Consider the following 15,115-nt stretch of genomic DNA (forward strand, 5'->3'; position numbering starts at 1 on the left):
ACCGGGACAGAACCACGAGGCTCATGCTGAGAATCCGTTTAGTAATCCCAGACCAGTTTTTTCAGCCGACGCAATACTCATATTTACTAAGAAAACGTTCCCAAAAGAGAGGAGTTGAGGTTCAAGATGCTAGAGGTCGAAGACGGCTAGGAACATCATAGGCCCTGGCCTGTCAGCTGAAGGGAAGGCGAAGGTATGCAGCCATTAAAATTATGATATCCCAGTATCAAATTTCAAAACCCGTCGATGAATATCTCGGCTTTGGCACTTTAAATTTGTGCGCCTAAGTACTAGCTTGCTTCCGTGTGGAGGTCTAACGAGTGACGCAATCTGTCAGTCTCTGAACTATGGCAGATAGGTTAGCAGCACTTATTTATAATAGCCTATTAGTGCGTAATGGACTATTGAAGGGCGGCCAGAGAAACGAACTAGCCAGGCATTTATTTGCAGATACCATGTTGACGGTATCCACAATCCTGGTATGGCCTGTAAGAATAACTCGGGACATAATGTATTTCCTTGCTATCAACCATCCCCAAAGCCATAGACAGAGGCAGCCAGTGAGACAGACGATGATTCATTCCTGATCCGCATCCGTCCAAGACGCACAATGTACATGTATGTTTCTATTCACTGTCCTACCCCTCCTCATCTGTCGTGTACTCTTCATAATGAAAGGGATAATCAAGAGGAACATCGAGAATTTTGTGGGACTCTGTGGCCTTAAGTTTCACTAACCAAGATTTCAACCGGTCGTACTCCATCCCACAAAAATATTTGTGGTTGTATTTCTAAATCCAGGTATGAGTACGTAAGGGTTTACAGAAAGAGAATATCCGCACCCCCAAAAATTGCATTGTCAAGTCACAGAATCCAGACGGAGGTCTCCATCGATATTTACGATCCAGTTTATGCCAGATATAGTGCAGTAACCTAATCTTCGTTAGGTTCTCTTGTGTTGGGATTGCGTAAGGCATGCACTGGAGCAATGATAGGAAATGTTTATCTCGGAAGTCCATCCAGTATACTCTACCACCTTGGTCCAAGATGCCATAGTGCTTTGATACAAGTACATTGAGAAGAAATGTGGCAAGATGGGGATACCAATCCAAGGCTACGATGGGCAAAACAGGGTGTCGGGTACCCAGTAATTGGTTAATCTCCAACACTGAGTGGAAGAGACGAATCCATGTGAGCCACAACTCACTGGTACCACCTCCAGCTCTTATATTCTCCGAGAGGATGTATTTACCGTCGAGCGTCGGAGATATACCCATAATGTGGTGGTTGTACTGCCTTCCAGAATCTTTGGCAGTAAGGAAGTACGACGAGTGTTCGATGTACAGTGATATGAGTGCCGAAAATGTGGTTTTAGCAGCCGCTTCGAATTTTACAATAAGCATACTGTCGTGTTCCTCGAGTACATGCCTATTTGTTCCGGTCTATGACCCGATAAAATTAGTGTACGTGTCGGGGGTAGCGACTGAATAAAAAATACCAATTGTCTGTGAAGCCAACCCAATGAAGCGTTCGCAAATTGCGGCAAGTATTGGGGCAGCTTAGGCAGCTGTGGATGAATCAGAATATGTAGTATAGTCATCCTGTGAGAATTTTGGAGATATTCTCTTGAACGGATATCAGATCGTGCTGGATTATGCAAGAAGCGGACCACTTCGTTCAATGGGGACTCCAACGTAGCTTCCGTCCCGTTGAAGAGTTGATTAAGAAGTTCGATCACACGAACCAGACCTGGAGTTTCCCACTCTGCTACTAGGGCTGGAGGTAGGTATGTACTCGATACTTTGTCAATCTCCTTCTCGAATACGTCGAGAATGATTTCCACGTGTCCCCGATCTTTGTAACAGAAGATATTGACAATACCGTGTATGTCTTGGAGCTCTGATACAATGGCATCATTCGTAATATGCATTTCTGCGCCTATGTCCAGGATGTCAAAAGATGATGTATCCCTCCGCCAGCTTTGCCTAACAAGATACCCGAGAATGGGCCCGTCAAGAGAGGTAGCCTCGAGAACCTGCTGGACTGAGATGGTCAATGCCAACATGACAGGACGTTGAAGTGATTGAAGTAGATCCAGTAGAGGCTTTAACCCTTGCGCTGGTGTCAATTCCCTCCAACTCTGATCCCGTAGTATACATCTCTGGAACGTTGAAAGGATCCATAATATGTGCTTTGATCGAGGTATTTTTCTGTCTGCTTCGGATAATACCCCTTCAAGTGCTTCGTGTAGATATTTGAGCTCTTGAATAATAATATCCATGTCTGAGCTTGGAAGTTCCACGAGGCTATATAGGATAGTTGAAACAGTTGGAAAAGAAAAACCTAGGTGATATTGTGACGGTCCAATACTGTAGTAATTGAATATCAATAATTAAAACCAATATGCCGTCACGAAAGGTATACCGATTAATTATTCCATCAATGTCAGGATTGCCATGTAGCAATTCTATCAAGTGCCGTATAATAACACAAAATGCGTGAATCGACGTGGACCATTCGTTGACCAGAAATTTCCCGGATCTAGAAGAATCTTTTAGAAACTCTTCAAACGATAGGTGATGGAACGACAGCCATGGCGTATCATATCTCGGGGTCCCAAACGTTGGTATCAGTCTTTGTAAAAGTGGAGGGTATTTGGATTCTGTTGTGCAAATCAAAGATCGCATGGATCGCAAAATTTGACGCAGCTCCGAAGGAGAAACATTAAAAATCAGCTCCATGACACTTTCCGAGTTGCTGTAAGGGGTGCACAAAATGGCACCCAGAACACGTTTAAGCGCATCCCATCGTGGATACGATGACAAAATGGAGGCATACAACTGGTCCAGTTCGGAGAATGCAAGAGCGTCATGAGGACCAGGTCTGATCAATATGCGAAGCTGTTCGAGGGGGTCACAGTGTAGGGAATCACCAATGAATTTTACGACGGTGGATGCATAAACAAATTGTCCAGATGCAGACCTGACGAATCGGTCGATGAGGTGGTCCTCGGGCCATGGCCGAGGGACAGAATGCATTATTTCGATGTTTTCTTCATATATCCTATTAAATTCACTGCGTAGGTAGATTTCTATTCCAGCGTCGGCTTCAAGGTCGTCCCGCAAAGAAACACGTTTCACGATAGAGCTGAAACACCCGGTCTCGAACACATCGGCTATCCAGTACTCTGGACGACTGATAATCAGGAAGCGCAATGGGATGCGATGCTGAATAATAGCATTCGCAATGGTGGACAAGATTGCGACCTGCATACGCTTCTCTCCAGAGCACTCGTCCAGGCCGTCAATGATGACCACTGGGTGGTGGGCGGGCCAATTGCGCACTTTGGTGAGAGGTCTGATAATAAGATTTTGAAGTTGAATATTGATCAATTTGGTGGGAAGTGTAGGATTCTCCTGCATGACGGTATCGAGTATGACACGGTATTCGGGGAAATTGATGGCAAGCTCGTGAGCAATGGTGGAAAATAGCTTGTTCCCGTCTCCGCGTCCAGGAGCTCCCTTTGCAAAGAAAAAGCTCGAGCCATATCTGCGATCAGCAGAACGCTCTTGTAACATCATGGCAATGGAGTGTCCTATTGCTGATTTTCCGGCACCTGCGGGACCATAGAGCCACAGGGCTTGCTTCTCAGGAGCCGGGTCGTCAATCCACTCCATAATGGTCTTAATAACCCTCTCCCGAGTACCTGGGTGGCATTGAGCTGGCGGAAATCGCTCCGCAGAGTCGTATATTGCATCGGAGGCTACGTATTTCTCGAGTAGATGTAAACCTGACCATTTTGTTTAAACAAATACTTCAATCCATACGTTGACAATCCAGCACTCGCCTGTGTCCTTCCCCGGTCCGTAGATATTCTGCGTCTGAATGAAGTTCCCTCCATTGATCATTAGGTTGTGTGCGTCAGGAAACTGCTGCATTGGTAAGTACTAAAAGTTCTGTGTCGAACGCAAGCCGATATGTAGCATAGGTGGGATTACGAACGGTAGGAGTGACTGATGGGAGAGAGGTAGAAAGGTTGTCATGGTGGTAAATCCCTACCTGAATCGTGTACTGTTCTTTCTCGCACGCTTCCATTACCAAGTATGACAGGCACAGCAACTTTTTTATACAGCCAATGTGAGAGTCTGGGGATTCGACGGGATGTTGGTTTAATTGAACCCGAGAACTAAAATCAACTAGATATATTTATACACCATCCCCGTGTGTTGACATCCGACTTTACACAACAATTGTTTGCGTCCAAGCGCATCCTCATCTATCAAATTATGACGTGTGTAAATATTAAGAGTATTATATTATCGACTCAGTATCTGCTGCAAGCAAAACAAACACGTACTCTTGCAGGTCTCACGAAAGGTGGTTCGGTTGGGCTGGGCACGATCCTATGATACGAGTGCCAGGCAAGATGAATTTTCAAGCGGAGATTGAACAGGCTAACGCACTTCTCGTCTCGCATTCGCGCTCAAACCATTCTCTGTGCTCGTCCGTTAATGCAGCGCACCAGCATGGTGGTTCTACAATCTTTCTTTGCTGCTGTTCGAAGATCTCGCACATGCCAAGAGACATCCAATTCAACATTGACACCGACTGCAGCATCAGTGAGTTCGCACATCCGACCCTCTCCTGTGAGCTCCAACGCGCACTTTAACACAGCCGTTTAACTTCACACTGCCTCCTCCAATCTCGCGCAGTCCACATCAACTCTAACGCGAATAGTGGTCAGCAGTCCAGGGTGAGTCAAACCCGCCGGATTCTCGTCCCCTCTTCCACCTTTTCATCCCCCTCATCACTTTTCTGTCCAATCCCGTACCACTCTCAATTACCCTCCAAACCACACTCCGTTAGACTCCTTTCCTCCCTTACAAACACAGCTCATTCCATGCCACTTCATTCACACAGTTCAACCCTTCAGAATCTCCACCCCCGACCTCTCCCCTCATCACACCACCTCCCACCCTTCCAATTAATGAACCAAACCACCGTCGACCCTTTCTCGTACCAATTCCTCCGCTTGGATATATGTGAACCTATCCAAACTCGTCTCACAGTCCACAAAACAAGAGTCGTTCCTCCATACATCATCCGGGCCCCGTTGACGGTCGTCAATGCACTGCGATGAGTTAATGGTCAGCTAGGGCATTTACGGATACAAATAGATGCAGGATCTGCTTATCGCCTATGCCGCATGCGGTGCATGTTTCCCTCAACACCAATTGGAAAGGGGTGGGGTGTTTGACGAACTTACGGTGCGTTGCAACGTCTATGTACACTGTCGCCGTCTTCACATCACTCTTTAAACTTTCTGTATGTTTCAGCAGCATCCGGTATTCACCTCCACATGTCCCGTCCCGTTCACAAACCCCAGGAATTGTCCATGGCATTCGGCTGAATTTGCGCAGCAGAGCATGCACGTCGCTCAACGATTCAAATCGTCGACCTCCGCACGTTCAACGTCAATGCACCTCTTGCACACTCGACCGCTCGCATTCTCTCCTCTCTCACAGTCACACTTATCGCCGCTCATTCCATTTGTGAACTGGGCCACCGCGTGCTCCCCATCAGGGGGTTTCGACAAATGGGCACGACAGCATATTGTACAATATAAGTTATTGTTCATCGACGAACCTGAGAGCACGCATATACGCATGTTCAGCAGCTCGTGATGATGAGCCTGCGCGGGGTTGGGGGCGGGATTCAGTTGGTAGAGTTGCAGAGAGAAACGCGGCGCTTCGTATGGTCGAGCCTGGGCTCTTCCCGAACTTCTCCTCTGGTCGGTGTCTACCTCCTCTGTAGCCCTCAATACCACATCCTGGCTTCCACAGTGTTATCCAACACCGGCTCTACTTCACACTCCCCAGGGCATCTCTCCCTCGTCTGCTGTATCCTGAAAATGATAGAGATGAGCTCAAAATATTATGTGCGTACGGAAATTCCATCATATCTCCTGCAAAAAATACATAAATATTGACGGAACACGTTGACGTAAATATTTACTTCTGTGACACGACCTTCATACGGTGGTATAAATAAAAAACATTAACGGCCATTATATCGATCAGCGTTCTGCGATATCAGGATTCCTGTGCCAACTAAGTCAGTACTCAATCCATCTTTTCATACCTGACTTGGATTGTGCCTTGTTGTCATGCAAGCTATAATATTCGCATTTGCTCAACATCCCTACTCCACAGCTGCCCGTGATCATTGCCATTTCCATAGCACTGAGTTTGTGTATAAATGGGTTTTGTAAGAATGATTCTTCGGATTCTTCGTTGAGGTTCTACTGGAGCCAGACCCTCAAGCACACATAATTCCCATGTTTTATAGACCATGTATCATAGACCTGTAAAGAGACTATATATATATAATACAACATCAACCATGAAACCATCTGCATCCTGTTGGAACTGTTTGATCCCCGTGTGGTGGCTACGCACGAACTGGTATATATAGCACACGGGGATACTGCCATTAGGTTGAGGTCAGAGCGTACAATTCAGAGGCGATTCCAACACAATTCAGGTCGGGATTCATGACCGATTCTGGGATCAAAATTTGCTTCCGAAGCGCGATTCACCCCGACCACCCCCCCTGGATAAAATTTGCTTTACTCACGATTCACGTTTCCGATTCAACAGAATAGCAAAGTCGATTTCTGTAATTTTCAACTTACATAGCATGCACAGTGATGCATAATCATTTTCATTTAAATTAAGTATTGAATATGATATATTTGCTGCTGAGACCAATATACCTCCTGTATTAACATTTTTCCGTGGTCTGAAAGCACAAAAAGAAAGGAGGATTCTGATTAATCCAATGTTTTCAAGACATATATTAATAGCGCGAACATCCTCAAGAGGCTTTCAAATTGCTTCAGAAACTACATATTCTAGGAGGAACAAATTATTTTAAGCCTGATTTCATAGAGGCAGAATCGCAATTCTGAAGCGGCTTGAATCGTTGGAGCAGCTTCAACGATTCAGAGGCGATTCAAGCCGCTTCAACGATTCTGAGGTGATTCAGCGATTCAGATTCTGAGGCCATTCAGCGTCTTCCCACGCTTTTGATCTCCAGAATGGCCTCTGAATCGCGTCGCTGAATCGCCGCTGAATCATCCACTCTGACCTCCTCTATTGACACCAAGACCCATTGGATTACAACCTTACGTTTAACACAACCGTAACATCGCGTGCAGAACACATCAATATGCGTGTAAAACATAGTTATAGCGCAAAAATGTGTGTCGCGCAAGGCACACGCAAAAACGCACGCACGCGCGCAGCCACGCCGATTTCTGTATGCCCTCGCAAGGTTGACAATAATAAATGGAATAGAAGAGGAGGGAATACTGGTATAAAACATGATGTCGGGAAAAGTTGAATGCTCCGGTATCCTCTCACACAAGTCCAGATGCCCGAGCTTGTCTTGGATGATATGATATCAACAGTGCGGCGATGACGCTCGATTTTTATAGTTTGGAAACGCGATAAAATGACCAATATCATACTTATTTATCACTTTGTTAGTTTCGTGATAGCGAGGCCCCTGATGTCTGGTGGTACGGTATAAAGTACGCAGTGAATGCCTTTATGTTTTCCATCTACACATACACTCCCTCGATGCAGAACACGGAGAATTTGAACGTTGATATTGGCACTCAGTTAAATTCAACACTGGTTCAGTGTTTTCTTTCAGGTACTTGTTATCATGCACTCTATTTCCACCTCTGCCAACCACGACGTTTAGGTGTATACATGGTCATATACGGCGGGACGTTATATTTCTACTGTACGCATAATGCATGCATTTATTACTCTGAAATACATTTACTAACGCGTGAAGTATGTCCCAGTATCAAAAAAGCAGCAAAGCAAGGCGCATCGTGCAGTGTTAGCCGCCATCACAGCTCTCTACGCATTCTCACTCATCAATCTCGTCGTGCAATGGACAGGAAGCAACTCAACCGTCGTGTATAGCAGTGGCACACGGGTGTCTCTATCTCAAGCCTCATTAAATATCCCGCAACGGATTCGACTGATGATTGGGACTACACTCGCCGTTTCGATTTTGATTTCGGATGTTCTGCTCGTTTGTACATTCTCTTGTGCACGGAAAGCATGGTCTCATATTAGATGTGTCGACAGATTTGGAGGTGCTACAGCATCTGGGGGAACTCCCTGAAAGTGGCCATGATCCCTTTAGTGCTTCTGGCTATCGAAATTGGTAAATATCTATAGTTGCCTGGATTAAATATGACATTAGAGCTGATAGAACCCCCCCAGTTATCGCAATCGCTAGCACAGTAATTGTCTGTTTACACCCAAAGATAACAGATGCACCCGCCGATTCCAAAATCGACTACGTCGCAGCCACCGGGCTCCTGTTCTCACTATGCACCAACCTCTACACAACCTCTCTAATCGGGTACAGAATCTACACCACCACACGAGACATATCCATATCCCACAACCGCGGGCGGTACATGCGCATCTTCTTCGTGCTCGTCGAGACGTCCGCCATGTACATCTTCGTTCTCGTCGTCGTCGCCATCTGCCAGTTTGTGCCCCAGGTAAGCGAGCAGACGTACCCGTTGGTCGGGTTGAATGCCTATGCGACTGTGGCTCAGAGTATCCTGGTTTGTTTTCTTATCATTATAACATCATGAGGGAAATACTGAACAAAGATGTCACTTCAGGGCCTGATTCCAACCGCTATGGTTCTACGTCTGGTGCTTACGGGAATATGTACTGCCTCTTGATGTCAGTCGATACATAATACGCCTGTATTCGCACGTAAGCCGTAAAACACAAAATCCATTTTCTGCCCGCCCCCTGTACCGAGGCGTGAGAATTGTATCACATGATATGTGGGACTTCACCGAATGCCGTCGGTATCCCTATATTGGGACCATTATCCGTCTACCCGAAAAACCCATAGATCTCTGTACCCTAGCCTTGACTCTCAAAACCTTTATTTGGTTTTATATCTGCTTTGGAAACAGTATCTCTTCGACGATCCTCCATTCCATTCCGTCACCCGAAGAAGTACCCTTTTACCACTCATAGCCCCCTTGCGCTTCTGTGTCGACACGTAAAGTAAGATACAAAAGCAGTTCACTCGATACACTACTTGGAGCATCATTAGAAGGGCTATATGTGTTATGGAAATATCCCTAAAGTTACGTGTATCTGAATCAGATGAGCGTTTTGCGCTTCATATATCAAGACATTTACATGATCCTGAAAAGACCCAGATCATTGACGGATAGACCGTTAAATGCTCTCCAAGCTTATCCGGCCGCTAAACAAAATCTAGCAACTCTACCAACCACTCATATCCGTACAAATTACCTCATCCAAACCGTGCGCGCTTATAATAGTGCTTACGTCAAACTCCTAAAGCCTGAAGCTGAAGTCGTACGTCTATACATCCGATACCGTTCTCTCTCGCTTACTTCTTCCTCGTCTCGTCTCGTCTTGCTGCTCGTCTTTCTCGTCTCGTCTCGTCTCGTCTCGTTCAACCCCATGCCGTCTCGTCCCGCGCCTTCCACCCCGTCTCGCGCCTCCATCTCGCCTCGCCTCATTTACTAAATTCATCGAGGTTTGATCCTGAGACATTACAGGACTCTCGTCTCGTCTAGTTAGACTAGTGGCGACAAATTGACCTGAACGTGTTGGTTAGCACATCCACTGTCGAGAGTCGAGAGTCGACCACCTATCCTGATCGTCTTGCCGTGCTTGCGTAGAACACTGGGAACGGCATCCTAAACACAATTGGATAGAATTGGATAGATAGATAGAATCGGTTAGGATTGATAGATAAAATAAAATAGCGATGAAACAGACCAAAACAAACGTCACTAACTAACTAACTATGCAAGTATATACACAAAAACGGAGTAAGAAAAATTTAACAACTCGATAAACGTGTAGATCGACCAACCGACTCGCGCATATATGTACAGTATACATCTACGCACTCAACGCTCTATGCGTCGCACCAGTGTGCTGGGGGATCACGACAACTATCCAACAAAAATCAGCACGAGAAAGGGGAAAGAAAGGGGGAAGGGACGTACGAAATCGGCGTTTTTGAGGTAGTCCCTCAATATACTGTCTTTGACTGTAAACCGCACGTCAGCTCAGTAAAATAGGGTGGAGGAGAGTGGTGCTTACCAGCTTTTATAGTCGTCGCTGTAGCTTTTGTGTCCTGTAAATTAATCCATCAGGGATGAGAGAGAGAAGGGGGGAGAGAGAGGGAGGGAAGGACGTACGACGACGGAGGTAGCGTAAAAGTAGCTCGCGCGCTGTGTCGGCGAGTGTTCCTTCAACTGCTCTTTAAACTTTTCTCTCAAATCTACCAACACCATCAGCAATCAAAAATCCAAAAACGGCTCCAACGCACATTTCACAACAGTATTCACATCATTCGCACGTTCACCATAACTAGGCAGATACTTGCGCACCTGCACACCCGCTTTCAGCTTCCTCTTGAGGAGATCGCATTTGTTCAGGAAGAGGATCATGGTCGTGCTGGCGAGGAGCTTGGAGGAGCAGACGGTGCGCCAGAGGAGGAAGGAGTCTTCGAGGCGGTTGACGCGTGCGTCTTCGGTCAGACGCTCGTCGAAGCATGATACGGGCGCCACTGGGGTGAGTCAGGGGGATTAACGAATGGGAAGGGAGGGGAGGAGAGGGACGCACGGAATATGATAGCTTGGACATTATCAAAGTACGGCAACCACGCATGTCGCTGTGACTATGTGAGCCAGGGTCGAAACAAGTCGGGAGAGGGGGACATACCACAGTCCGCGAGCCGCCTACGTCGTACAAGATCCACTCTTTGCCTGCGTCGCCGCCGATACCTCCCGCAAAGATGCTAGTCGGGCCGTCGTCCAGTCTGATGCGGTACTCTTGCACATCGAGCGTGCGGAGTCGGGCGCGGACGACGTCATCGTCTGACGGCGAGTAATCGCGCTGGGCGATGCGGTCCAGGTCGTCCAGGAAACTGCTCGTCCATCAGCACACACACACTGTAGAGAGAAAGAGCGGACGTACAAGCCAGCTGTATCTTCGATCCGTATCCTCCGCTTTTTGAGGACGGCACGTACCACATCGTCCGTCCACAGCGCCTTCATATCCTCCAGACAACTCGCCAGAATCTCCGTCGCATCATCCACCATCTCTCCTTCCCCCTCCCCATCCTCACCAACGGGCGTCGCACGCCCACTCCCCACCCTCGCCTGCCTCCTCACACTCTGCGCCGATCCTTTCCTCACCAGGCGCTGCCCGCGCTGCAACGCCTCCTGCAACCGCGTCACTCCAAACTCGCGTTGCGCTGACGCAGCACCGAGCGGCCGCGCCAGACCCTGCGGTTCCGTTTCGAGACTTAACGGGCCGAGACTCGCTCCGCCCAGCACATTCGTCGCTGCGCTATCACCCGTCGCAGCAGCAGCAGCAGGCGCTGGCGATGACAAGGGCAAGCCCATATCCTCATCCGACCCCGCGCCAAGCCGCCTCTTCAGATCCGTCTCCACACGGCGTAACGGCCCAAGCCGCATCTTCAGCACCTGGTGTTTACCCGTCAACAGCGTCGACAACTGTTTACTCCCTTCCCTCCCCGTGCCTCCTCCCACCACTCCACTCCCACTTGCCTCTCCCCCTCCACCTGCACTGCTACTCCCCCCAGGACTGACAGGGTGCTGCAGATCGCCCTCGCCCTCGGGCTCCCCGTCCATCTCAGCTTGCAGCGCCTCCACAATCGTAATGATCGAGCGGATCACGTTGAGCTGGATCACAGCGCGCCACGACGCGCGCTCGGCGTCCCAGTCTGCGCGTGCGTATTTCATTCGAAAGTCTGTGTCGCGTGGGTGGGTGGGAGTATCGGGTGGGTAGGTAGGTGGGTTGGGTTGGGTGTAATACAATAAGTTGGTGGGTTGGGAAGGGAGGAGAGAGGAAAGGGAAAGAAGTCAGTATAAGCCCACACGGTAAGATAATACAACGCACTTTTCAACGTCGTCGATTTGCCTAACCATCACAACCACACCAACGACCACATCCATATCACGAGCGCACATCGAATCCCAATCCCAATCGCACATCATATCCCAAAAAAATCCCAAAAAAAAACGTCAGCTCCCTCCCCCCAAAACCCCCAACCCAAAACCCAAAACCCAAAAAAAAACTCACCACTCTCACTCTGCCCCAACAAAAGCACCCTCACAACCCCCCTCTCCCTCCGTCTCCTCTCCATTCTCTCAACCTTCAACTCCTCATCAATCATCTCACTCACTCTCCGCGCAGCAGCCTCTGCTTCCAGGCGGGTGCTTCTTTCCGAGGGAGTTTCGTTGGGTGGGGGGAGGAGGAGGGTTGATAGGGGGTCGTCGTATTGCGAGGTGGTGGTGGTGGAGGTGGTGGAGGATGTTGGGAGACCCATTTTTTTGAGGGTTGGGTGGGTTTTGGGGGGTGGGTTGGGTGGAAAGCGTTGGTGTTTTGTTTGGTGTAGATCTATAAGCAGAAACGTCAGCTACGTTCAAATCCAGCTATGATACGATGGGGGTGAGGGGTGAATGGAACAGTGCAATGTCAAATGAGTGCACGAACGAACACAAAACCGAATGAACACAAAACAAGAAAAAAAAAAATAAAGATTGAAAGATTGAGAGATTGAATCCAATAAAGATACGTGAAAGGTAAAGGAAAAGGAAAAAGTGAGCGTAACAGTGGAAAGGTATAACCGACCGACCAACCGAGGCTCGAGCAAACTCAACCTAACTCTACCAACCAACCAACCTAACTCAACCAACTCAACCCAACCAACGGCTAGCGGCCAACGATGTACGATGAACGATGAACGACGCAGACCGAAGACCACTACCGATACACGACTGATGTTGTATGATGCGTCCTCCATACATCCCCGCACATCTGCATGCTGACCCGCTTCGAAAATGACACGTTCTTCCGACGTCGAAGGGACTAGAGAAGGTCAGTGATCCGTCAAGTTGATGTTGATGACATACTCACCAACGTTGCGAGCATTGAACAAGGTCTACTGACAACAATGCAACGCCACGTACTTACCACACCCCAACCTCAATGCCCCTAGCAGACAAGACGGGTCGCGGGAACGCGATACATAGCGTCATAGCTACAAAATCAAGGTCAGACCATATTCAAAACCCTACAACAAAATGTGCTTACCAGCGTAGCTTCAAGGTCTAATGAATCCACAGGGTGGGTCGCGGGAAAGCGATATATGGCGTCGGAGCATCCTGCGCTACAGAAACAAGGTCAGACAACACAAAGAACACTTTGACAATATGCACTTACCATAGCTTCCACATGTGTGGGGTCGGTTGCAGGAATTCGATACATGGCGTCGGAGCATCTGGGGTTGCAGAAACAAGGTCAGTGCGTACTCAAAACCCTCCAACATGTACATACCCTTCCCTAGCACTCGATACATAGCTTCCAACGGGGGGGCGGTCGCGGGAAATCGACATATGGTGTCGAAGCATCTAAATCAAATTAGAACACCTCCAAAGCTGTGATAGAAAATATACTTACCAAGACGTTGCTCAATGCGACCCCTAGCTGTCGATTCGTAGCTTCCAATCTCAAAGTGAACCCTGCGATGGATTATGAGACCGTGAAAACCCAATGAAAAGAAATAAAACGTACTGATGGTGATGGTTACAAGTCAAGGTGTGACGCGAGCCGAGAGGCCGTGTTTGGCATGACCAAACAACGGCTACGGGTGAAGCACAACGAGATAGAATGCCATGCCCACAGGATTGGGGCATAATGAGCGGCTGCAGTGAACGAAATCCGAATCCCTCTTTATACTCATTTTCACCAGGGTCGCTTTCATTATCACCTCAGACCACTTTCCCTAGCTTCAACAAATCGCCTAGTCCACACTTCGTTTCTGCAGCTTACGAGGTAGAATTTTTTTTTTATTCAAATGCCATAATTCTTTTCTTAGGAGACCTCACCATTTGCAAACCCGATCGATTTAGTTGTAAGAGTTTACAACAACAATTGGATTTTGGCTGGTTTTCAAAAAGCCATGAAACACACCAATTCGTCAATGAGTTCCCATAGAAGGGTGGAGACTGTATATAGGAATCTTCCATCGCCGTAGACACACATATCATGACATAAGGTGTTGATTGCTGCACATAAGGGTTTGCGATATGTTGCATTAGTACAAGTGTCCATGTGAATCAAATTAATACATTACTACAAATACAGATATCAACGAAACGTCATCTGGCACACAGTAAGTATTATCTACACTGAGATGCAGATATAAAATAATTACCCTCTCCTCGCGAAGGGCTGACATGCCGCAGAGAGCAGGAGCCAGCGACCCACACCGCAAATGAAACCCGCACGTCGCCCGCTGCACGCACACAAAGAGGAGGGGGTGTAGATAAGTGCTGACGCAGCTCGTTTCTCGTCGACTGCAGGCTTCCCGTCGTCAGAGTCTGCGCGCCTGATGAATGAAACGGCGCTGACTCACCATGTTTGTTAACAGCAGGCCACCCGTCAACCACTGCACACACAAAGGAAGACGTTCTAAGAGTAGAACGGTCATGACGCACCTTGATCATCAACTGTAGACCACCCGTCTCCGCTGCACACACGCACACATACAGAGAGAGGAGGGATTGTAGGTAAGAGGCCACACACCCGATGAGTTGAACGGTGCTCAGGCTGACGCACCGTGGGTGTTACCAGCAGCTCACCAGTCGCGCAGGCTGCACACATAGAGGAGGGCGTAGGTAAGAGGCCACACACCCGATGAGTTGAACGGTGCTGACGGACCATGGGTGTCACCAGCAGCTCACCTGTCTCGCGGGCGGCACAGATAGAGGAGGGTGTGAAGGTAAGAGGCGGCGCCCCTGATGAATGAAACAGCGCTGACGCACCATGTCTATCAACCGCATGTCCCGTGCTCTTGCAGCAACTTTTTCCTTCGAATCGTCCTTTTCACAGTGGCTGGGGAGGAGATATCGTTGGATGCCGGAAGACAACGAGTGGCGCGTTGTTTGACCTTGCTCGTCGTCAACTCGGGTCTCATCCATCGT

The 15,115-nt window shown here is 48.1% G+C and overlaps 4 protein-coding genes across 4 annotated transcripts; 1 reads left to right on the forward strand and 3 right to left on the reverse strand.

Moving 5' to 3' along the window:
* Positions 1-638: 638 nt before the first annotated feature.
* On the reverse strand, positions 639-3,677 carry JR316_0001565 (uncharacterized protein; the record flags this gene model as incomplete). Its single annotated transcript, XM_047887368.1, has 4 exons — positions 639-791; positions 843-1,442; positions 1,499-2,306; positions 2,425-3,677. The coding sequence occupies 4 exons, from the start codon at positions 3,675-3,677 to the stop codon at positions 639-641; spliced, it is 2,814 nt and encodes a 937-aa protein (XP_047752291.1).
* A 3,966-nt stretch (positions 3,678-7,643) lies between these two features.
* JR316_0001566 (uncharacterized protein) lies at positions 7,644-8,782 on the forward strand (the record flags this gene model as incomplete). Its single annotated transcript, XM_047887369.1, has 6 exons — positions 7,644-7,719; positions 7,771-7,812; positions 7,877-8,112; positions 8,169-8,247; positions 8,307-8,659; positions 8,720-8,782. 6 exons carry the CDS (start codon positions 7,644-7,646, stop codon positions 8,780-8,782), a joined length of 849 nt encoding a protein of 282 aa, XP_047752292.1.
* A 1,257-nt stretch (positions 8,783-10,039) lies between these two features.
* JR316_0001567 (Guanine nucleotide-binding protein alpha-4 subunit) lies at positions 10,040-12,456 on the reverse strand (the record flags this gene model as incomplete). The annotated part of the gene is made up of 10 exons (XM_047887370.1): positions 10,040-10,048; positions 10,103-10,146; positions 10,200-10,233; positions 10,298-10,380; positions 10,429-10,668; positions 10,725-10,773; positions 10,824-11,028; positions 11,079-11,877; positions 12,027-12,047; positions 12,210-12,456. The coding sequence occupies 10 exons, from the start codon at positions 12,454-12,456 to the stop codon at positions 10,040-10,042; spliced, it is 1,731 nt and encodes a 576-aa protein (XP_047752293.1).
* A 437-nt stretch (positions 12,457-12,893) lies between these two features.
* Positions 12,894-13,825, reverse strand: JR316_0001568 (uncharacterized protein; the record flags this gene model as incomplete). Its single annotated transcript, XM_047887371.1, has 5 exons — positions 12,894-12,998; positions 13,224-13,299; positions 13,467-13,540; positions 13,590-13,651; positions 13,813-13,825. The coding sequence occupies 5 exons, from the start codon at positions 13,823-13,825 to the stop codon at positions 12,894-12,896; spliced, it is 330 nt and encodes a 109-aa protein (XP_047752294.1).
* Positions 13,826-15,115: the final 1,290 nt, after the last annotated feature.

This window comes from Psilocybe cubensis, chromosome 2 (assembly GCF_017499595.1).
Source record: "Psilocybe cubensis strain MGC-MH-2018 chromosome 2, whole genome shotgun sequence".
In the NCBI taxonomy this organism is placed as follows: Eukaryota; Fungi; Basidiomycota; class Agaricomycetes; order Agaricales; family Agrocybaceae; genus Psilocybe; species Psilocybe cubensis.